This window comes from Stenella coeruleoalba (genome assembly GCF_951394435.1).
Source record: "Stenella coeruleoalba genome assembly, chromosome: 7".
NCBI lineage: Eukaryota > Metazoa > Chordata > Mammalia > Artiodactyla > Delphinidae > Stenella > Stenella coeruleoalba.
Window position 1 is genome coordinate 67,987,722 of NC_137153.1, and position 24,045 is coordinate 68,011,766.

At 41.7% G+C, this 24,045-nt stretch overlaps 2 protein-coding genes across 6 annotated transcripts in view; one reads left to right on the forward strand and one right to left on the reverse strand.

Annotated features, from left to right (window-relative positions):
* The window catches only part of LOC307188493 (tyrosine-protein kinase JAK2), a 381,641-nt gene extending 379,316 nt beyond the window's left edge, over positions 1-2,325 (reverse strand). Inside the window, exon 1 of the mRNA XM_079925664.1 lies at positions 2,294-2,325. The gene's annotated coding sequence lies outside the window, so the exon portion shown is untranslated. The remainder of the gene's footprint in view (positions 1-2,293) is intronic.
* AK3 (adenylate kinase 3) overlaps positions 1-24,045 on the forward strand; it is a 41,857-nt gene that overhangs the window by 11,126 nt on the left and 6,686 nt on the right. Inside the window, exons 1-5 of one of the 5 annotated variants that reach the window (XM_079925669.1) lie at positions 3,507-4,209; positions 14,972-15,164; positions 15,819-15,938; positions 17,121-17,293; positions 17,939-18,057. In XM_079925669.1, coding sequence (XP_079781795.1) covers positions 4,090-4,209; positions 14,972-15,164; positions 15,819-15,938; positions 17,121-17,293; positions 17,939-18,057 — 725 coding nt within the window. In that variant the 5' untranslated portion in view covers positions 3,507-4,089. Of the gene's footprint in view, positions 1-2,808; positions 3,151-3,506; positions 4,210-14,677; positions 15,165-15,818; positions 15,939-17,120; positions 17,294-17,938; positions 18,058-24,045 lie in introns of those variants that run through there. The other 4 variants (XM_079925671.1, XM_079925673.1, XM_079925670.1 and 1 more) reach the window with 4 other exon arrangements.

Consider the following 24,045-nt stretch of genomic DNA (forward strand, 5'->3'; position numbering starts at 1 on the left):
GAATGGCTGGACCGACTCAGATCGCTGGCCCTCTCTCCACATGGTCTTCTCTCAGACTTCTTTGGATCTGGCCTCTTCAGGAGTTCTAGAGGGCAAGCTCCAACATACAAGCATTTTTAAAGCTCTTTTTGACTCACACTTTCTGTTGTATTAATGTATTATTTGAGCTCAGTGTCTTTACCACTGGGGCAAGTTCAAGGGTGAAGAACCAGCCCATACAAATGTGTGTGCATGGCCAAATGACTGTGCCAAGCCCAGCTGCCAGGAGATTTCTCAGTTTGGCAGTTACTTATTCATTCCTCATTCATAATCCACAAACTTTAGCAAAGTTGCAGTTAGTTGGCATTTTGTGGGGCCTGGTGATGTGACCACAACACTCAGCTTTTCCTCCCCAGTGATGGGATGATTCCTCAGCTATTTTGTTGGTTTTCTTTCTAAGCCAAATATCCCCAGGATTTTCTTTCAGGTTTCTTTTGCAGCTAAACCCTCAAATGTTCCCAGCTTTGGAGATTAGAAGGACTCTCTATGTACCTAGTTCTCTAGTGTTTTGTAACTTGTACTTGTCCAGACCTTTTCATTCTTTTGTTAGTTCTGTTTCTTAAGTTCTCTGATCCTTTCATTTATGTTCTTTTTCTTTACTTAATCCCTTCCTCTGCTTTCCTTGGGTTATTCTGATGTCTTTTTTCTAACTATATGAGTTGAATGCTTAATTCATTTATTTTCATTCTTTCTTTCTTAGTAATAAATACGTATGAGCTACTTAATTTCTTTCCAAGTACAGCACTGTCTACCTATTAAATCCCCCCATCCACTCACCCAGCTCAGATTCACTGGGGAGCAAGATTTCCCTTACCACCTCACTCTGAAATAATTTCTATCTTTTAAATTGAAAGCAGTTTTGGGCCACTTATTCGACAACTTCTGAGGAGGATGGAACTGTGTTTATTTTCACAGAGCCTTCTCTCTGCCTTAGCATAGTGTCCTTCCACAAAGAAATGATAATAATAGTGGATGACTTTAATGTAATATTGAACACTTACCCTGTAGCTGGCATTACACACATTATTTTAACGACTCCATACTAATCTTCCATGCCCATTTTACAGAGGAAATAGGTAGGAAATTTTTGTTTTGTGTCTCTATTCCTGGAACATGACAAACATTCCACGTTAGGGCCTTTTCCCCTTGACTTTGTCCCTCTCCCTCCACCTTCCCATTCAGTGCTAAGAGCAAATGCCATTTCTTCAAAGCTTTACTGACCACCCAATCTAAGACACCCTCCCTCTACACATTGTACTTTTTAAAAAAAATATCTTTAGGGTTTCCCTGGTGGCGCAGTGGTTGAGAGTCCGCCTGCCGATGCAGGGGACACGGGTTCGTGCCCCTGTCCGGGAAGATCCCACGTGCCGCGGAGCGGCTGCGCCTGTGAGCCATGGCCGCTGGGCCTGCGCGTCCGGAGCCTGTGCTCCGCAACGGGAGAGGCCACAACAGTGAGAGGCCCGCGTACCGCAAAAAAAAAAAAAAAAAAAAAAAAAAAAAACAACTTTATTGGGGTATAATTGCTTTACAATGGTGTGTTAGTTTCTGCTTTATAACAAAGTGAATCAGTTATACATATACATATGTTCCCATATCTCTTCCCTCTTGCGTCTCCCTCCCTCCCACCCTCCCTATCCCACCCCTCCAGGCGGTCACAAAGCACCGAGCCAATATCCCTGTGCCATGCGGCTGCTTCCCACTAGCTATCTACCTTACGTTTGGTAGTGTATATATGTCCATGCCTCTCTCTCGCCCTGTCACAGCTCACCCTTCCCCCTCCCCATATCCTCAAGTCCGTTCTCCAGTAGGTCTGTGTCTTTATTCCTGTCTTACCCCTAGGTTCTTCATGACATTTTTTTTTCTTAAATTCCATATATATACACATTGTATTTTATTTTGTTCATAGTACTATCTCAAATTACCTTGCTCATTTATCTGTTTCCTTGTTATGACCTGCTTCCACCACTAGACTTTCAAATCCAAGGAGCAGGAATTTTACTGAATAAATATTTATGGCATCAATGCAAACAGTGGAGCCTGAGGAGGAGCCAGTACTTTTAGGCTCGGCTGCGTAAAAGCAACAGTTCCTTTTGAATCCGAAAGTGTGATCCTGGGAAGTAAGAGACACCCCTCAACAGACCTGTGACTTACAGCACCTCACTCATTTTCAACTGGGATTCCTCTTCTGTGAAATGAGGAGGAAGGCCCTTTTGGTTCATTGCCACCCACTGGGACTCTACCTAGACAAACGTACCTTAACGGCCTGCGTGAGAATGCGAGGGAGCAGGAAAAGTCGCTCAGCAGCAGAGGAGGAGAGGGGAAGGGAGGGGAGGGAACTGCGGGCTTGGGAGGAGGAGAGGGGGACCTCTGACGACCCAGGGAGCCGAGGGGCACGGGTGGTGGCGAGGGGGCAGCAAGTGGGAGCCAAGCGGAGTACGGCGCTGGGGTTGGGAGAGGCCCCGGGCGGGCGCTGTCGATCCCCTGGGACTGGGCAGGACGGGGCGGGGCACTGACAGGTGCGAGGTGTGGATCTGAGGGAAGTGGGGGGCATTCAGAGGTCACGGAGGAGGGCCCCCAGAGGCGGAGGAAAGCAAAGGGGATGCGGGGGGAGCTGGCGGGTGGGGAGGAGGCGCGGAGGGCCGCGGGCTGCGTGGGGCGGCCGAGTCGCTCGCAAGGGTCGCTGCTGGAGTGCCGAGGGGGCGCGGCTTGCGCGGGCCGGGCGGGATCAGGCGCGGGGGATGGGGGGTGGGGGTTCCTGGGTCGCCAGGGCCGGGCGCGGCAGCCCGACGGGGCTTGGGTGGGGCTGGCCTGGAGGCTGTCGCCTCACTTCCGGGAGCGCCTGGGCGTGGAGGCCGTAGCTTTCTTGCAGCGCTGCCAGCCGGACCCGGCCTGCGGAGCGGGTGAGCGCACAGCCAGGCCGAAGCCCCACTTCCGCGCGGCCCCGGCCTCTCTCGGCGGCCATGGGGGCGTCTGCGCGGCTAGTGCGCGCAGCTATCATGGGAGCGCCGGGCTCCGGCAAGGGCACCGTGTCCTCGCGCATCACCAAACACTTCGAGCTGAAGCACCTCTCCAGCGGGGACCTGCTCCGAGACAATATGCTTCGGGGCACAGGTGGGAGCCCGGGCGGGAGGGGTGGCTGTGCGCTGTCGTCCCGGTGGGGATTTGTGGGCGGAGGGACCGGGGCTCGGGAAGTGGGTCCCAGGAATGCGGGTCCAGGGGTGCGGGCGCAGCATCTCCCAATTGCCGCCCGGGGGGTGGGGGTGGGGAAGTCCTCGACCTGCTGAGATAGTGTTCCCCGAAACCTCTGGCCTCTGTGGATAGCTTCAGGTGGTTTATTGAGGGAAGGCACTAGGAAGTTAGGACACATTCGAAGCTCAAAGATTAAAGAAAACCACATGGCTTTGAGAGGTATGTCCAGCCCCAGTCGCAGCTGCTCCTAAGGGTCCATGATCTGTGTGTGGCTTATTCTCTGCCAGCCCTTGCGCTTGGAGAACTGTTAGCGCTCTCTTTCTTTTCTTTTTTGTTTTATAAATTTATTTATTTATTTTTGGCTCTGTTGGGTCTTCGTTGCTGCGCACTGGTTTTCTCTAGTTGTGGCGAGCTGGACTACTCTTTGTTGCGGTGCTCGGGCTCCTCATTGCAGTGGCTTCTCTTGTGGAGCACCGGCTCTAGGTGAGCGAGCTTCAGTAGTTGCAGCGTGTGGGCTCAGTAGTTGTGGCGAGTGGGCTCTAGAGCGCAGGCTCAGTAGTTGTGGCGCACAGGCTTAGTTGCTCTGCGGGATGTGGGGTCTTCCCGGACCAGGGCTTGAACCCCTGTCCCCTGTATTGGCAGGTGGATTCTTAAACACAGCGCCACCAGGGAAGCCCAGCGCTTTCTTTTTTAACTTTTTGTTTGTTTGTTAAACGCTATGGAATTTTCTGGTTTTGACCTTTCCCCCATAATCTGAAGGCCAATATTATTTACCCTCCTTGCTGTCGCAAAATTGGCTTAGATCTTTAGACAGGAAAGCTGTTCTTGTGCATGGTTATCTGAAAGATTGTTTTGTTTCTCATGCCAAAAAAATTCTTGCAACTCAGCACGAAATCGAGTCAACAAACTGTACACTTTACAATGGATGGATTTTATGTAAATTATATCTTAAGAAAGCTGTTTTCCAAAAGTAACAGCAAGGTGAGTTTTTTTTTTTCTCTCTCTCAAAAGTGTTAACCTTTACTTTCCAAAACAAAGTCATTTTGAAGCTCCTTTTAAAAATTAGGACTAACCCCTTGCACAAGGTAAAAAAGGATTGGAAACAGTATGGAAGTACATAATATTAAAAGTAAAACTCTCTCTCATTCCCTGCCTCAGTCTCATTCTTCAGAGGGGAGCAGTGTCTCGTGCTTGCTTTTAGAAATCTGTATTTGTGTATAAGCACATACAGGGTATATGTATATCCCATGTTTTATGCAATATGTAATCCTACTAAATATGTGTTCTGCACCAGTGTGTTTTCACTATATCTAGGATATTTTTCCACACGAAAACACAGAAATCCATTTCATTATTTAACATTTGTATAGGTATCTATTTGCTGGATCTGCCATGGTTTATTTAACCGATCCCCTATTTATGGGTTATATAGGTTATTTCTAGGTGGGTTTTTTTTGTTTGTTTCAGAATACTGACATTCAAATGAAAAAACTGTTTTTAGCTTGTCTTGTGGAGTTTTTTGGTTTATCACCTAATCTGGTGAATTACTACTTTTATTTTTCTCCTAACATTGATCTTTAAAAAAAATCATAAAGTATTAAACTTCAGAAGGTTAAACTGTTTGGCTCACTTCGTAGTATTCTTTATGCAACAGATTGCATTAGGTAACAATAAACAACCCCCGGTACTGCACCAGCTTGGGGCAAGGTTATTCAAAGTGGGAAGGAGTAAAGAATACTTAAGCGATTCTCTGAAAAATAACTCAGCAGTGAGGCATAATTATATGTTAGAGAACACCTTCAGTGAAGAGTTAAAGATATGTTAACTTGGGAAAACACAAAACGTTGAAAAAAATTAAATTTAAAGCAAATTAAGTAAACTTTTATTTTAAATTAAGAAACAACCCTCTTTGTTTATCCTTAACATCCCATGACAAGCCCGCCATCCTCTTCCTGACTCCACAACATGAAAAGAGAGGCTAGAGGGAGGGAGGAGAGGATCACTGGGAAAGATGTGCAGCCTGTTTTAGATGCCTGCTCTTTCTGGAGTCTCTACAGGCAATTCTTTAACAAAGAAAACAGAAAATGGAGTTGAGGGAGGTGTCATGAGATTGTTATTACAGATGTTCTGTATCTCAGGACTAAGAATATATTCTCAAAAAATATATGTGAATGGATTGGATATTTCCCCCAGGATCATAGCCAAAGGAGACGTGTAACCTTTTATTTAAAAAATACTGCTTAATGTTTTTTGATACCAAGAGTAAAGTATATTTACTATAAAGGAAAGAAAACAATTCATGGGAGTATAAAAAAGAAAATTGAAGTCCTGTATAGTTCTACCACCCAGAGACAATTATAATTAACCCTTTGGTGCTTTTTGTTTTTTTTCTTTCTCCTTATTGTTTCTTTTTTTTTGTTTTTTTAAATGTATATTTATTTATGTTATTTATTATTTTTGTCTGTGTTGGGTCTTAGTTGCGGCACACCGGATCTTCGTTGAGGCATGCAGGATCTTTCGTTGCAGCACAGGCTCTTCCTTGTGGTGCGCGGACTTCTGTCTAGTTGTGGCGTGCGGGTTTTCTCTTCTCTAGTTGCGGTGCGCAGGCTCTAGGGCACGCGAGCTCAGTAGTTGTGGTGTGCAGGCTTAGTTGCCCAGTGGCATGTGGTATCTTATTTCCCTGACTGGGATTGAACCGGTATCCCCTGCATTGGAAGGCAGATTTACCATTGGACCACCAGGGAAGTCCCTCTCTTTTTTTCTCTGTTGCATTTGTATGTCTTTGCAGACTTGTTGTAGTCTAAATAATTGCTTAGATACCTTTTTTCACACTTACGTGAGCATGTTCACACATCACTAAGCAGTCTTTTAGTTTCATCAAGATTGCACAATTGTTAATTGAAACATTTTCCTATTATTATACATTTATGTGGTTAACCATTCTTTGTTATAATTAATACTGTTATGACTATCCTTGTACACGAACATTTGGCAGCATCTCTACTTATTTGCTTCAAATAAATTCCCTAGTGATGAATCTCTATAAATACAGTACCATCAGATATGCTAAGGAAGGATGGTGCCAATTTACTTTCCAACCACCATTTCATGATGATGCTGTATTATATAACCCATGGCTGTATTTTATAGCTAAAGTTTAAAATCATCCCAGCAGATGCGATAAAGACACTGGAAATATGTGGGAACCTGTTGACTGTAGCAAACCTGGAGTAACTGTAGACCACCACTGAACCCTGCAGTCAGGAAACTTGAGCCTGCCCCTTTGTCATTAGTCCAGCCCTCTCATTTAGAGATGAGGAAACCGAGTTCAGGAGAGGTTAAAGAACTTGCTCAATAATAAAATCCAGTCACTGGGAGACAAAAGTGGACACCCAGGTCTCCTTGTATGCCAATTAAATTACTCTCTCCATTATGCAACATTTCCAAAATTGAGGTTCATGAGATAATTTTAGGTAGACAAAAACATTTCTCAAAAATTTTTCTCAAAAATTAAATGCAAATAAAAAATAAAATTTTTTATTTCAAAGTGTATTTGAAAAATGATAACTAGCACACCAACCCTTTAATTTTGTGAACATTATAGCTTATTAAATTAAAAAGCTGGACTTCCCTGGTGGCCCAGTGGTTAAGAATCTGCCTGCCAATGCAGGGAACACAGGTTCGATATCGCTGGTCTGGGAAGATCCCACATGCTGTGGAGCACCTAAGCCTGTGTGCCACAGTACTGAGCTTGCACTCAAGAGCCCGCGAGCCACAGCTACTGAGCCCATGTGATTCAACTACTGAAGCCCACGTGCCTAGAGCCTGCGCTCCGCAACAAGAGAAGCCACCGCAATGAGAAGCCCATACACCGCAACAAAGAGTGGCCCCCACTTGCAGCAACTAGAGAAAGCCTGCACACAGCAATGAAAACCCAATGCAGTCAATAAATAAATAAATAATTTTTTTAAAAAATTAAAAAGCTGAGTCACTTTAAAGAAAATTATGCAGTAAATAATAGTTCAGCTATGGCAGAAATTGTAAGGTTGCCATGTGATTGCCCAAAGTTTGAGAAACTGCACTGCAGCTTAGTGCTTCTCAAAGACAATCCTGGACTAGATGGCTACCCCTTTTGGATCTCATTTGTTCTCATTTGTAAGTTGGGGAAGTTGAACTCAGTAGGTAATCCTCAAAGCCTCTGTCAGCTCCCAAGTTTCTGTATGTCTAACAAAACTTCTATTATGTACACACAGGCAGCATAGATGTGCCTAATTAGAATGATATTGACAGAGCAAATTTTTTTTGTAATGGCAAAAATTTTGATTTGTATTGAAAATAGGCAATACATTTGCATGGTTTTGAATTCCAAAAAATTTAAAAGGACATTTAGTGAAAAGATCCTTTCAGAGGTATTTCATGCACATACAACCCAGAGTTTACCTATTCTTCCCTCTGTTCTTTTTTTCTTTTTTACACAAGTGATAGTAAACTGTAAGTACAGTTTTCTACTTTTAACAATATTGCTTTCTGTGAGGATTGCTCCATTTCTTTTTTTCTAACAAGGTAAGTTAGGCCTTTCTAAAATTCCATGGCTAGAATCCAGGATAGGGACTTCCCTGGTTAAGTGGTTAAGAATCAGCCTGCCAATGCAGGGGACATGGGTTCAAGCCCTGGTCCAGGAAGATCCCACATGCCGCGGAGCAACTAAGCCTGTGTGCCGCAACTACTGAGCTTGCGCTCTAGAGCCCACGAGCCACAACTACTGAAGCCCACGAGCCTAGAGCCCATGCTCTGCAACAGGAGAAGCCACCGCAATGAGAAGCTCACACACTGCAACAAAGAGTAGCCCCTGCTCGCCACAACTAGAGAAAGTCCACGCACAGCAGCAGAGACCCAATGCAGCCAAAAATAAATAAATATTTATTTATTTATTTATTGGGGGAAAAAAAAAAGAATCCAGGATAATCCAGGCAGCTCATCTCTCTAGCTATCCATTCATTCATCCATCCATGGATTTGTCAAGCACCCAATGTGTGCTGGGTACTGGAGATACAGAGACAAATATATTTCACTGCAGGTGCTCACAGTTGGAACATGGGCAGGCCGATGGCCATAAGTCTACTCAGGCTGCCATAACAGAATAGCACAGACTGGGTGACTTAAAACAACAGAAATTTATTTTCTCATAGTTCTGGAGGCTAGAAGTCCAAGATCAAAGTGACAGCAGGATTGGTTTCTGGTGTAGCCTTTCTTCCTGGCTTGCAAATGGCCACCTTCTCACTGGGTCCTCATGTGGTCTTTCCTCTTCCTCTTCTTGTAAGGACACCAGTCATATTAAATTAAAGTTCCCCTTTATGACCTCATTTAACCTTAATTACCTCCTTAAAGGCCCCATTTCTAAATACAGCCACATTGGGGGGTCAGGGCTTCAACATATGGATTTTAAGGGACACAATGCAGTCCATACCAACATGTAAACAGGTGGTTTCAGCAGTGTGATAAGTGCTGAAACAGAGATAAGCCTGTGACATTATGGAAGTCCAGAGGAGGAACTTTTGGTTGCCTCGGAGGTTGAGGGACACCTCATCACGAAGGACCCTTTAAGATGTATCTTGAAAGGTGAGTGAGAGCTTATCAGGCAACAGAGAGGAGAAAGAGGCGTGTGCAAAGACTAGGAGGACCCAGAGTATGTGGAGCTCCTTGCTGGGGCCATAGTTTGATGGTTGGGTAGAAATGGTGGGGAGGTAGGTGGGGGAGAGATAAGATGAGGCCAGACCCACTTGGACTTTTATACAGTTCTTGAGTTGACATTCTATCCTGAAGCACAGTGGGAAGGGGAGGAACATAGACCTGGAATGGGAATTCTTTCTAGGTGCTTCACTGAGGAGGAGTCAGATTGAGTGATGGTTGGAGGGAGGACCAGGGTCAAGGGATGTTTTGATTTTCAGTATAATTCTTGTGAAATATCCTATGCATGAAAGTATTATAATTTCTTTGATGGTTAGAAGAAGAATAAAATGAACACCCATTTACCCACCATCAGACAGAAAACCAGTACTTTTGGGGTCCCCATATGTGCCTACCCATCACATTTCCTTCCTGCCCCCCCAGAGGTAACCACTATGTTGACTCAGTCTTTATTATTTGAGAAAGTTTTTTTTTTTTTAAGCCCGTGATTGGGTGTAAAGCTATCATTTGACTCATTCCTGTTGTTTTCCTAGTTTTATTTCAACATGTTTTTAAAGTAAAGTTTTATGTACATTATAATATAACAATGCTAAAAAGCACTTGTTTTTTTTTTTTTTTTTTTTTTTTTTTGCGGTACGCGGGCCTCACCGCCGCGGCCCCTCCCGCTGCGGAGCGCAGGCCCAGCGGCCATGGCTCATGGGCCCAGCTGCTCCGCGGCACGTGGGATCCTCCGGGACCAGGGCACGAACCCACACCCCCTGCATTGGCAGGCGGACTCCCAACCACCGCGCCACCAGGGAAGCGCTGAAAGCACTTTTGGCAGGAACTAGATTAATTCTCTGTAGCCCTTCCTCTTGGCATATATAAAAGAGAACTGTATTTACAGGTTGGTCAGGCCCTCTTTTGTACTTCATAGCTGCTCAAACAATAAGTTGTTTCCAGTTAGTTCGGACATGAGGTGTGGTTGGTTTGAGTAGTCTTATAAGAATGACCAGATGTTAAAAGGAGATATAGAATTAAAAATGGTTTTTTTGTATTAATGTATCTGTGTTTTAGAATTTCTGATTATTATCCTTAAAATCAAAAGCTGGTTTTAACCCTTCCTATTCCCTTTTAAGCTTCCTTTTCTGTTTTTATTTGTGAATAACTTTATAGAAAATCAGTTTATTTTGAATGATTTACTTTTAAACTAGCTTTTTGTGTTTTGTAGGTGTGGAAGCTCCCGAATTTGTTAACTTTTTGAATAAAAAAGGAAATGTTTTTTTTTTTAATGTGGAGTCTATTTAGATACAACATTAAATTATAGGCAATCAAGGGAATAAAAATTTACTAAATGTCCAAAGAATATGCTAGACAAAAGTCCTTGCGTAATTTTAAGAGGGAGTAAAAACTTGAAATGTAATAAACAAACTGCTTAGACTATGACGTAGAGAGTTGAATCATTTTTATTTTTCTTTTAAATGGAAGCATGACAGGCTTCAGATTTTGATAACTATTGTGTTTAGTGATATAGAAAGTTGTTAGTGATATGAAAATGATTATTAGACTATGCATGGGACTATCTACTAATAAAACAAAATATTTGGAGGTTTTTATATTATCAGTTTTTTTTTTTTTTTTGTGGTACGCGGGCTTCTCACTGTTGTGGCCTCTCCCGTTGCAGAGCACAGCCTCCGGATGCGCAGGCCCAGCGGCCATGGCTCATGGGCCCAGCCGCTCCGCGGCATGCGGGATCCTTCTGGACCGGGGCATGAACTCGCATCCCCTGCATTGGCAGGCGGACTCTCAACCACTGTGCCACCAGTGAAGCCCTATATTATCAGTTTTGATGATAATTATTCCTGAGTAGTGTTGGTTTTATGAGTGGCTTTTTTTGTTTTGTTTTGTTTTGCTTACCAGGTAATTTTCATCTTTAATTTTTTTTTTTTGGCTGTGTTGGGTCTTCATTGCTGTGTGCGGGCTTTCTCTAGTTGTGGCAAATGGGGGCTACTCTTTGTTGCGGTGCGTGGGCTTCTCATTGCAGTGGCTTGTCCAGTTGCAGAGCATGGGCTCTAGGTGTGCGGGCTTCAGTAGTTGCAGCATGCAAGCTCAGTAGTTGTGGCATGCGGGCCCTAGAGCATGCAGGCTTCAGTAGTTGTGGTGTGTGGGCTTAGTTGCTCCACGGCATGTGGGATCTTTCCGGACCAGGGTTTGAACTTGTGTCCCTTGCATTGGCAGGCGGATTCTTAACCACTGTGCCACCAGGGAAGTCCTACTTTTTCTAAAAAAACATCTTTATTGAGATATAATTCACATTACATAAAATTAACCCTCTTAAACTATGAATCAGTGTTTTTTTTCAATTACATTCAGAGTTGTGCAACCATCACCACAATCAATTTTAAAACATTTTTATCACCCCAGAAAGACACCCTATTCCCATTAGTAGTCACTCTCCATTTTCCCCCAATGCTCCCAGCCCTGGACAACCACTGATCTTCCTTCTGTCTCTCTAGATTTGCCTACTCTGAGCATTTCATATAAATAGTGTGATGTAATACGTGGTTTTTTGTGTCTGGCTTTTTCCACTTATCATGTTTTCAAAGTTCATACACTTTGGGACTTCCCAGGTGGTGCAGAATCCACCTGCCAATGCACACGGGTTCGAGCCCTGGTCCAGGAAGATCCCACATGCTGCGGAGCAACAAAGCCCATGTGCCACAACTACTGAGCCTGTGTGCCACAACTACTGAGCCCGCGTGCCACAACTATTTGAGCCCGCGTGCCTAGAGCCTGTGCTCCACAACAAAGAGAAGCCACAGCAATGAGAAGCCCACGCACCGCAATGAAGATTAGTCCCCGCTCGCCACTACTGGAGAAAGCCCGCGCACAGCAACAAAGACTCAACGCAGCAAAAAAAAAAAAAAAGTTCATACACTTTGCAACATGTATCAGTACTTCACTTCTTTTTATGGCTAAACAATATAATTTTGTATGGATATTCCACATTTTATTTACCCACTTGTCATTTGATGAAGATTTGAGTTGTTTTCGCTTTTTGGCTATTGTGAATAACGTTGCTGTGAACATTAACATACAAGTTTTCGTGTGAACTTACATTTTTATTTCTCTTGGAAAAATATACCTGAGTTGAATTGCTGCGTCATGTAGTAACTCTGTTTAAACCTTTGAAAAACTGCCACACTGTTTTCCAAATTGTCTATACCATTTATAATCCCACAAGCAATATATGAGGGTTTCAATTTCTCAACATTCTTGCCAACATTTGTCTTTTTTGTTGTTGTTGTTATGTCTTTTTGATTATAGCCATCCTGGTGAGTGTGAAGTGATATCTCATTGTGGTTTCCATTTGTTATTTCCCTAATGACTAATGATGTTGAGCATCTTTCCATGTGCTTATTGGCCATTCATATATCTGTTTTTTTGTATTCAGATCCTTTGCCCGTTTAAAAACATGGATTTCCTTTTTAAATGCTGAGTCATAAGAATTCTTTAGATAGTCTAGATAAAAGTTCCTTATTAGGTATATGATTTACAGGAATGTTCTCACATTCAGTGGATTGGATTTTCACTTTGGTGATGGTGTTCTTTGAAGCATGAAAGTTTTAAATTTTAATGAAGTCCATTTAAGAGTTTTGTAGTTTTAGCTCTTACATTTAGGTCTGTGATATACATATTGAGTTAATTTTTTAATATGGTGTTAGGTAGAGGCCCACCTAACCTAACCTGTTCTTTTGTGTATGGATATTCTGTTTTCCCAGCACCACTTGTTGAGAAGACCATTTCTTCCCCCATTGAATTGGCTTGGTATCCTTGTTGAAAATCAATTGACCGTAAATGTGAGGGGTTATTTCTTGGCTCTCATTTCTGTTCCATGTGTTCACACAAAAACTTATATATGAATATTCATAGCAACATTATGTCTATCCTTATGCCAGTACAAACAGTCTTTTGAAATCCGAAGTGTATGTCCTCCAACTTGGTTCTTCTTTTTCAAGATTGTTTTCAGCTATTCTGGATACCTTGCATTTCCATATGAATTTTACAGTCATTTTGTCAGTTTCTACAAAGACACCAGCTGGAATTTTGATAGGATTGCATTGAATCTGTAGATCATTTTCAAAGAGTCTTGCCATCTTAATATTAACTTTTCTAATCCACGAATATAAGCTATCTTTCCATTTAGTTAGGTCTTCTTTAATCTCTTTCAACAATGTTGTGGTTTTCAGATTACCAGTTTTGTGCTTTTTTAAAAGAGTATATTGCTAAGTTTTTTATTCTTTTTGATACAATTGTAAATGGAATTTTCTTAATTTCATTTTCATATTGTTCATTTTTGTATACTTTTGATCTTGTACCTTGAAACTTTGCTGAACTCATTTATTAGTTCTAATAGTTTTTTAGTAGATTCCTTAGGATTTTCTAAATACAAGATCATGTCACCTGGAAATAGAGATAATTTTACTTCTTCCTTTCTGGATGCCTTTTGTTCTTTTTCTGGACTCATTGCCCTGGCTACAGTCTCTGGTACAGCGTTGAAATGGCAAGAACAGATCATCTTTTCTTAAGGCTATTCTTATACTTAATATAAAATTAGGTACTTTATTAGTTAATCCCATCATCTCAATCCATTTGTTGCCATTAGTTGAGGGCTTGTCCTGAAGAGTGAGAGGGGAGGGGAGGGACCAATATTCGTTTTAGGGACTCAGCCCTGGAGAATTACGATTTTCCTCAATACTGAGTTTGAGCTCTATGTTCCCCAGAGCAGTGGTCAAAACCCTGACAACAGAGAGGTGCACACATTAAGTATGTGGACCTTTCCAAGAGGGTATTTTAGAGAGTCCTGGGCGCTCTCAGAACCCAGGGCCTCTTCCAGATGCCGTTTATAAACCCAAGCAGTACACCTGTCAAATGGCAGCCAATTTCCATGTAGTTAATGTGCTTAGTTAGAAATCTAAAGTTTCATGAATTTGACAATTTAGGATATGTTCTGAAGTCAGTATGTCAGTCCATACCAAAAATTATGAAAACAGTCATAAACTTTAAAAAAAAAATTTTATTGGATTATGGTTGCTTCACAACGTTGTGTTAGTTTCTGCTATACAGCAAAGTGAATCAGTTATATGTATACATATATCTCCTCTTTTTTAGATTTCCTTCCCATTTAGGTCACCACAGAGCTCTGAGTAGAGTTCCCTGTGCTATACAGTAGGTTCTCATTAGTTATCTATTTTATACATAGTAGTGTATATATGTCAATCCCAATCTCCCAATTCATCCCACCCCCTCTCCCCCCTTGGTATCCATGAAAACAGTCATAAACTTTGACTGTTTAATCTCTGAATCCTAAGAATTTATCCATCAGAAATAACTCAGAAGCCCCCCCACCAAAAAAAGAAAAAAAAAGTGTTAAGATCTTTAAAAGCAGAAGTGGTAGGGAAAAATCAAGACTAATTTAAAAATTTAAATGCCTAACAGTATATATTGCCATGATAGAGTATATATTTTAAATTTTTTTTTTTAGAGTTTTTTTTTTTTGATGTAGACTTTTTTTTTCGCTGCGTTGGGTCTTCATTGCTGCACGTGGGCTTTCTCTAGTTGTGGCGAACAGGGGCTACTCTTCGTTGCTGTGCTCATGCTTCTCATTGTGGTGGCTTCTGTTGTTGCGGAGCATGGGCTCTAGGTTGTGCAGGTTTCAGTAGTTGCGGCACGCAGGCTTCAGTAGTTGTGGCTCGCGGGCTCTAGTGTGCAGGCTCAGTAGTTGTGGCGCATGAGCTTAGTTGCTCCGCGGCATGTGGGATCTTCCCGGACCAGGGCTCGAACCCGTGTCCCTTGCATTGGCAGGCGGATTCTTAACCACTGTGCCATCAGGGAAGTCCAAAAGAGTATATTTTTATCAAACATAGATATATACTGATGGAGTATTAGTTACCAAAAATAACTAAATGACTATATAAAATCACTGAAAAATATTTACAAAATGATGCTAAGTGAAAAAAGAGCACAAAACTATAAGTACACAGGTTTGTTTGTTTGTTTTTTCTTTGTTGGTAAGCGGGCCTCTCACTGTTGTGGCCTCTCCCGTTGCGGAGCACAGGCTCCAGACGCGCAGGCTCAGCGGCCATGGCTAACGGGCCCAACCGCTCTGTGGCATGTGGGATCTTCCCGGACCGGAGCACGAACCCGTGTCCCCTGCATCGGCAGGCGGACTCTCAACCACTGCGCCACCAGGGAAGCCCAGTACACAGGTTGTTACAGTGGCATGAAAAATTCTGAATGTGTGTAAATAGTTTGGTAAGAGATGATGAGGAAATGAAAATACTGTTGTGTAAGAATGACATACAATTATAGGTAATATATAAAAGTTGTTCATAAATTCTTTTCATGTATTTCATTAATAAAAATATAACATGATCACAGTGCTGATCTGGTCAAAAACTGAATTGTGACAGCAGCATCTCTTAGAGGATTAGAAAAATCTCTATAGTAACATGATTGCCGGCACTTAAACTGAGCCACTTAAAAATAATGACTATTTCAGTTTCTTATTTAAAAAGAAAATAATTTCAGTTAGTATATATATTTTTTACCCATAGAAAATTTAGAAAAACACAGAAAAGTGAAAATATGTTAAAAAAAAGAAAAGATAACAATTCTGTCATAGAGATGACTACTGCTAACATATTGGTTTATAGCTTTCCATTATTTTTATGTAATAGAGATTTTGAAATAGGCGTAGATTATTTTGTAATCTCTGTTTTTATCACAAAAGTTGATGATGCTCATTTTCAAATGAGTGTGTTATCCAGGGGGCGTCTTTAGGTAACCAATTTCCTAGAGGACTAGAATGGGGTAGAATAGATGCACTTGCTGACTTTTCTTTTTTCCCGCCTCTGCTATAGAAATTGGTGTGTTAGCCAAGACTTTCATTGACCAAGGGAAGCTCATCCCAGACGATGTCATGACTCGGTTGGTCCTTCATGAGCTGAAAAATCTCACCCAATGTAGCTGGCTATTGGATGGTAAGTGGAATATTGAGAATATTTCAACTGCCCAAAAGGATGCGTGCAGACAGGAGAGTGAGGATTTCATGCGCTACAGACATGGATGGTGGGCAGGGGGCCTGAGTGCTGCCACTCCCCACCCTGGGGCCTTGGGGGCCAGTCATCTTCTCTGGCCTGCTTTTTTTAAATGCAAAGAGGGAAGTGGACTGCATGATTTCTAAGCTCCTTCAGATATGACTTTTTGTTCCTTCCCCGCTTTTTGAGAATATTTAGGATAAGGGAGGATCACAAAAGGAAGAAGGAAGACTGGAGAGTAACTTACAATCAGCTGTAAACATTCCCCAGCCAGAGGTGTGGCGGGATCCTTGAGGATATGTTGATTTTTAGTTTCTAGAGAGAGGTGTTTATTATAAGGAATTCGCTTACACAGTTATGGAGATGGACAAGTCCTAAGATCTTCAAAGCAAGTCAGGAACCTGGAGACCCAGGAGAGCCGGTGGTGTGATGGTGTAGTTCCAGTCTGAAGGCAGATGAGACCCAGGAAGAGGTGATGTTTGAGTTTGAGTTCAAAGGCAGGAAAAAGCCATGTCCCAATTGCAAGGCAGTCAGGCAGGAGGAATTCCCCTTAATCTTCTGGTGAGGCCAGCAACTTTATTCTATCCAGGCGTATCTACATTAGGGATAACAATCTGCTTTACTCAGTCAACTGATTTAAGTGTTAATCTCACCCCAAAAGACACCCTCACAGACACACCCAAAATACTGTTTGACCAAGTATCTGAGCAACCTGTGGTCTGGACAAGTTGACACATAAAATTAACTATCACGGCTGCCCTACAACTACAACAAGGTTGTCATCAGCCTTTCTGGTGTTATTGCTTTTGTTCAGATTGCTCAATATTAACTAATTTTCTTCCTTCTCCCCTTTCTCCCCATGGCTCTTTCTTCCTTTGTTCTTTTTTTTTTTTTTTTTTTTTGCGGTACGCGGGCCTCTCACTGTTGTGGCCTCTCCCGTTGTGGAGCGCAGGCTCCGGACGCGCAGGCTCAGCGGCCATGGCTCACGGGCCTAGCCACTCCACGGCATGTGGGATCTTCCTAGACCGGGGCACGTACCCGTGTCCCCTGCATCGGCAGGCGGACTCTCAACCACTGCACTACCAGGGAAGCCCCCTTTGTTCATTTTTAATTTACTTTGTAAAGGTTTTCCAAGGACACTTCCACAGGCAGAAGCCCTGGATAGAGCTTATCAGATAGACACAGTGATTAATCTGAACGTGCCCTTTGAGGTCATCAAGCAACGCCTCACTGCTCGCTGGATCCATCCAGGCAGTGGCCGTGTCTACAACATGGAATTCAACCCTCCCAAAACCATGGTAAGTATTTAGGGGGGAACTGACTTGGCCTTACGCGTAGCCAGCTGTCTCCAGTCCTCTTGCACTCACAGGTGACCTTGGATACCTTCGGATGACCAGAACTCCTGAGGGCATGTTCTCAGGTTACTTGGTGTAGTCAACTGGTCTAGTCCAGTCAGCTTGGTAGTAAAGGCATCCCCAGGAGCAACGGGGGTTTGTTATTCCTTCAAAAGCATATATTGATTTCCTACTCTGTGTCAGGGAGTGTGTTAGAAATTGGGGCAGTAGGGATTAATGACACCTTGGGTTATTTAGGGCTTGCAATTGAGATTCCCAGTCTGTAGCTGAATCTTTTTGTATATATATGTTTTTAATGTAATATATATAATAATAATATATAACATTAATATATAATATAAAATTATCTAGAGGCTGCTTAGAAAACCTTTTGCTCTAAAGAGAAGGTGATTGACACTGTGGAAATGATCGTGGGGTCTCATGGCTCTGTGTCGCAATGACCTGGATTTGGATTTGATTCCATTTATTTAAAAACACATATTTGTTTGCTGCTTGAATAGATGTCTGTTTAAAAATCAGTTAACTACCTATAAAAATATCCTTCAAAAATATGATATTTGATGCCAGCATCTTCTAACTCCCATTTAGGGCATTGATGATCTGACTGGGGAGCCTCTCATTCAGCGTGAGGATGATAGACCAGAGACGGTTGTCAAGAGACTGAAGGCTTACGAAGCCCAAACAGAGCCCGTCCTGGAATACTACCGGTGAGTTGGTCACTTTTCACAACTTCTCTTGTATGATGAATCACTAAATCATTTTCTGATTATCCATGCTTTATAGCCAAAATGCTAAAATACCAGAAGATCCAACTCAAATTGGCTTAAATAATAAAGGAAGTGTTAAAATGTTGTATACTTTGATAAATTGTCTATCAAAACAAAAGCTTAAGCTTAAAAGAAAGTTTTTTGCTTTCATTTGCTTTCATTGTAATAGCTGTGGAAATCAATAAAATAGACTCTTAGCAAAAAAATAAAGGAAATGTATTTGCTTGTGTAACAGAGAAGTCCAGAAGGTAGTTTGGGCTTCATTTGCCCCTAGGTTTGATCAGAATTTTGCTCTTCTCTCTGTTTTGTATTGGCTCTGTCTTTAGGCTTCCTGCATAGTTATACATGGTTGCCAGGAACAGCCACAGCATTCTCTTTATGAAAGGCTGAGGGGTCGCCTTCCCCCCAGTGAACAAAAGCCTTAGATTGAACCAACTTGAACAGCCACTGTGGTCAGGGAATGCTTTGTATTCTAGGCCTAGGTTACTGCCCATTCCTGAACCAGTCACTGGGATGGGAGAGATTACACTCATTGGTCCACACCCAGAGCAGGGAGTGGGTCAGTCTCACCCAAACTCTGTTATCTAGTGGAGGGCAGGGCTGGAATGAATGCTGGGGAGGCAAACCTAATGGTGCCCACTCCCTGTGACAATAGAGGACACTACAGCACAGAAGACTCTCAAAGGACATAAACCTCAGATCATTTATTTGCCAAACAGTCTTTAGAAGTTTATATTCAAACATAGTTTTGTTAACTCTTAAGGGAAGTCATATCCCACCACAAATATGGGAACTCTACTGAATTAATAATTGACTCAGGCTAAGAAATAATTCCGTTTCTTTACTCAGCCTTCCCCTCTCCTAACAGAGGGTTGATTACATTCACTTTCCTTTCATTCATTCACTTACTGAAAAATGACTCAGCATTAGGACATGACAGTGCTGTGGTTAGAGCACAGACTCTGGAGCCAGAGTGCCTAAGTTCAAATCCCAGCTCACCATTTATTAACTTGACCTTAACCTCTTGTTTAACCTCTGTTTTCTCCACTGTAAAAGGGGGATGAGACTAAAGGGTTGAAAGATGGAGTTAATATGTGTAACTCTTAGAATTGTGTCTGACACACATTAAGCACTATATGATTATTAGCTATTATTATTGTTGTTGTAATGGGGTAACTATGCAGTGAATTCTAAAGCAGTAGTCTCCAAATTATTTTAATAGTTATTTCTGGAGAGTGAAATTACAAGGGAGTAGCTGTTACTGTAATTTTGTGATTGATTATATAAAGAGCCTGGCTCTGCAGATTACCAGCTGTGTGGCCCTGGGCAAGGTGTTTCAACTTCTGTGCCACAAATTCTTCATTTGTAAAATCAGAGCAGTATTAAATAGTACCCACTTCATAGGGTTGTTAAGGGAGTGAAGTGAGAGAGCCCCTGTGAAGACTTACAGCAGTCCTGGCACTGTTAAATCACTCAGTGGTAATGATTATAATTTACTCGGTTGACACTGTGCTAGCTAGGCCCCTGGTCCACACAGATAATTAGACCCAGTCCCTGCCAGCCCCAAAGAAACTCACCTTCTTTATCAGGCAAAGTGCTGGGTAAACAATATTCATCATACAATGTGATACGTGCTTATGTGAATCAGAGACCTAATTCACCCTAGCTTAAGCAAAAGGGAAATTTATTGGTCATGTAACTAAAGGGTCCAAAGGTAGATAGTTTGGGTCCAGGTGTTCAAACAGTGTCATCAGGCCTTAGTCACTCCACTTCCTTATGTTGGCTTCAATCTCAGGTGGGCTCTCCCTGTGTGAGCCCCTCAACGTTCCAGCTTACCTCCTACCAGTTTACCCCAGCAGAAAAGAGAGCCTCTTTGCCTGCAAAAGTCCTGGAGTTAGCACTAACTAGCTCTGATCATGTCCATACTTGAGTCTGGGAAGTAGGGACAGTACCATCTGAATCTCACAGACTGAGTTTGGTGAAAAGGCTGTTTCCCTAAAAGGCATTTGTTATTCGTTCAAAAGTAACCAGAAGAAGGGAGAACACATTGTTGCTGAGCAGATAACAACACTGTGAGGCTATTAACAGAGGTAATAACAGAATGCAGTGGAAATACAGTGGCTGTAGGGATTAGTTCTGTAAAATGTGGGGAGGGAATTTGGGGAAGACTGTAGAGATGAAGCGTATGGCCCGGGTCCCTATCTCAGGAGGTAACCTAGTCTTTCTCGGCTTCTGGCTTTTGCTACCTCTTGCCATCAATCAAAGCATTTCCGTCTAAGCTCCTGCACATAAAACTAGGACTAGACTTAACCAACAATTAAAAGTGGTATTTGCAGCAGCCTTAGAGTCTGCATTGTTATTTTAAAATACCGACAGTTGTATTGTTGCTCTTAAAACTTCTCAGCTGTGGGACATCTGATAGTGTAATTAAGTCTGCGTTTACAAGCGATATGATGCTTTTACTTTTTAGAGGAACAATAGCTGAAGCTGGCTCCATTTTATTACGTAGAAATTAAGGTGACACATATACGTCCAAGGTACACAGCTTTAGGACTGAATAGGTGCCTATAGTTGTTCCTTCAGTAATTAACCCACTTCTGACATTGGCTTGACTTTAAGGTGGCTCTTCAAGAGGCTTACAACAGTTAAGAAGCTTGTTCTCTTGAAAGTTTTACAAGATGTCTGTGAATTTAGAAGCAGGAGGGCTTTAGCAGATGTTTCTTACCAAGAAAATAGTGGGAATTATTTAACTTAGTCTTAACTGGCAAATCTTATGAGGTATCCAGAAAGGAATGCTTTTGTTCCCAGTGAAACATCTTAAAATCTAGTGAAGGGCTTCCCTGGTGGCACGGTGGTTGGGAGTCCGCCTGCCAATGCGGGGGGCGCGGGTTCGTGCCCTGGTCCGGGAGGATCCCACGTGCCGCGGAGTGGCTGGGCCTGTGAGCCATGGCCGCTGGGCCTGCGCGTCCAGGGCCTGTGCTCCACAGCGGGAGAGGCCGCAGCGGTGAGAGGCCCGCGTACCGCCAAAAAAAAGAAAAAAAAAAAATCTAGTGAAAAGGTTGCAGAAGTATGACAGATCCTGTTTTTAGAAAGTAATAAACCAGAGTTCTTCATTTGCTCTTCTGCAGCCTTTAAGCCAGTGTGTATATGAGTATCTGGAGGAGGACAGTAAATAAGAGGAATGCCAGAATCTCTGGCAGGAATCTGTTTTGAAAAGCAGCCCCTGGATTCTGATACTTCTCACCACTGAACCCTCAGGAAACTGGAGTGAATAGACTTTGGATGCTGGCATGGTAACAAGCCAGAGAAATCTGCCTGGAGAGAAATGGAGAAACCCAGGAAACAATAAAAACAACGTTTTAAAATTCCCTTTTCCCTAAAATGCAGAAGGAGAGCATAGAGAAAAAATAAACCAAGTGAAAGAAGGAAGGATAATCAAGTATTAGAAAGCTGTCATGCAAAGGGGTAAGAAGACAGAGAAAGCCAAGTACGTTCTGGTGTTTGGCAGGACCTGTGTTTGGAAACCTACTACCATTTTGGTGATTTGGGTTATTGCTTTACATCCCTAACACATAGTTTTATCAGTAAAATAAGGAAACTTGAGCTTTAAAGAGGATTAAGTGAATTATTAGCACTTAGCACATGCTCAAAAAATGATAGGTGCATCTTAAAAGTGACCGTTTGTGTTAGCCAGAGCGCACAACTGAAACCAAAATCTAGGTTTTCCAACACCCAGCCAAGTGCCTTTCTCTTTTGATCACACAGACCTATACTTATTGACACCCTTAAATCTACACTATCATCTTTTAAGAATCATTTTGAAAAGCTCATTAGGAAAACTCAGACCTGTGGGGGTTTTTTCTTTCATTTTTTAAAAAGTGAAGTATAATTGACTTACAATATTATATTAGTTTCAGATGTACAACATAGTGCTTCAATATTTTTTTATTAGAAAATGATCACAATAAGTCTAGTTACTGTCACCATACAGTTATTACAATATTATTGACTATATTCCCTATGATGTATATCACATCCCCATGACATTTATTTTATAACCAGAAGTTTCTACCTCTTAATATCCCACACCTATTTCCCTTATTCCCCTGTATCCCTCCCCTCTGGCAACCAGCAATTTATTTTCTGTATGTGGGTCTGTTTTTCTTTTGTTACGTTTGTTCATTTGTTTTGTTTTTTAGATTCTACAAGTGAAATCATACAGTATTTATATTTCTCTGACTTACTTCACTTAGCTTAATACCCTCTAGGTGCATCTATGTTTTTGCAAATGGCAAGATTTCATTCTTTTTTATGGCTGAATAATATTCCATTTTATATACATACTACATCTTCTTTATGCATTCTCCCGACACTTAGGTTGTTTCCGTATCTTAGGTATTATAAATAATGCTACAATGAACATGGAGGTGCATATAGCTTTTTGAGTTAGTGTTTTTGTTTTCTTTGGATAAATGCCCAAAAGTAGAATTGCTGGATCATATTGTAGTTCTATTTTTAATTTTCTGAGGAACCTCCATACTGTTTTTCACAGTGGCTGAGCCAATTTCCATTTCCATCAACAGTGCATGATGGTTCCCTTTTATCCACATCCTCACCAACACTTGTTATTTGTTGTTTTTTTGATAAAAGCCATTTTGATAGGTGCGAGATGATATCTCATTTTGCTTTTGATTTGCATTTCCCTGATGATTAGTGATGATGAACATCTTTTCATGTGTCTGTTGGCCATCTGTATGTCTTCTTTGGAAAAATGTCTGTTCAGGTCCTCTGCCCATTTTTTTAATCAGATTGTTTATTTTTTTTGATGTTGAGTTGTGTAAGTTCTTTGTATATTTTGGAATTAACCCCTTATCAGATAAATTATTTCCAAATATCTTCTCCCATTCAGTAGGCTGCCTTTTCGTTTTGTCGATAGTTTCCTCGGCTGTGCAAACCCTTTTTAGTTTGATGTAGCCCCATTTGTTTATTTTTGCTTTTGCTTCCCTTGCCTGAGGAGACAGATCCAAAAAAATATATTGCTAAAACTGATTTCAAAGAGCATACTCCCTCTGTTTTCTTCTAGGAGTTTTATGGCTTCAGGTCTTACATTTAAGTCTTTAATCCTTCTTGATTTTGTGTAAATGGTGTGAGAGAGTAATCCAGTTTGATTCTTTTCCATGTAGCTGTCCAGCTTTTCCAACACCATTTACTGAAGAGGCTGCCTTCTCCCCATTGTATATTCTTGCCTGCTTTGTCATAGATTAATTGACCATACAAGTGCAGGTTTATTTCTGGGCTGTTTATTTTCAATTGATTTATATATATGGTTTTGTGCTAGTATCATACTGTTTTGATTACTGTAGTTTTGTATTATAGTCTGAAGTCAGGGAGCATGATGCCTCCAGCTCTGTTCTTCCTCAAGATTGTTTCAGCTATTCAGGGTCTTTTGTGTAACCATGCAAATTTTAGAACTATTTGTTCTAGTGCTATGAAAAATGACGTTGGTATTTTGATAGGGATTACACTGAATCTGTATATTGCCTTGTGTAGTATGGTCATTTTAACAATATTGTTCCAATCCATGAACATGGTATATTTTTCTATTTTTTGGGGTCTTCTTCAGTGCCTTATAGTTTTCTGAGTACAGATCTTTTACCTCCTTGGTTAGATTTATTCCCAGGGTTTTTTGTTTTTGTTTTAATGCAATTGTTAGTGGGATTTTCTTAATTTCTCTGATAGTTTATCAGTGTATAAAAATGCAGCAGAATTCTATAAAAAGAGGGAGAGGACTCAAATCAATAAAATTAGAAATGAAAAAGAAGTTACAACAGACACCGCAGAAATACAGAGCATCATAAGAGACTATTACAAGCAACTCGATGCCAATAAAATGGACAACCTGGAAGAAATGGACAAATTCTTAGAAAG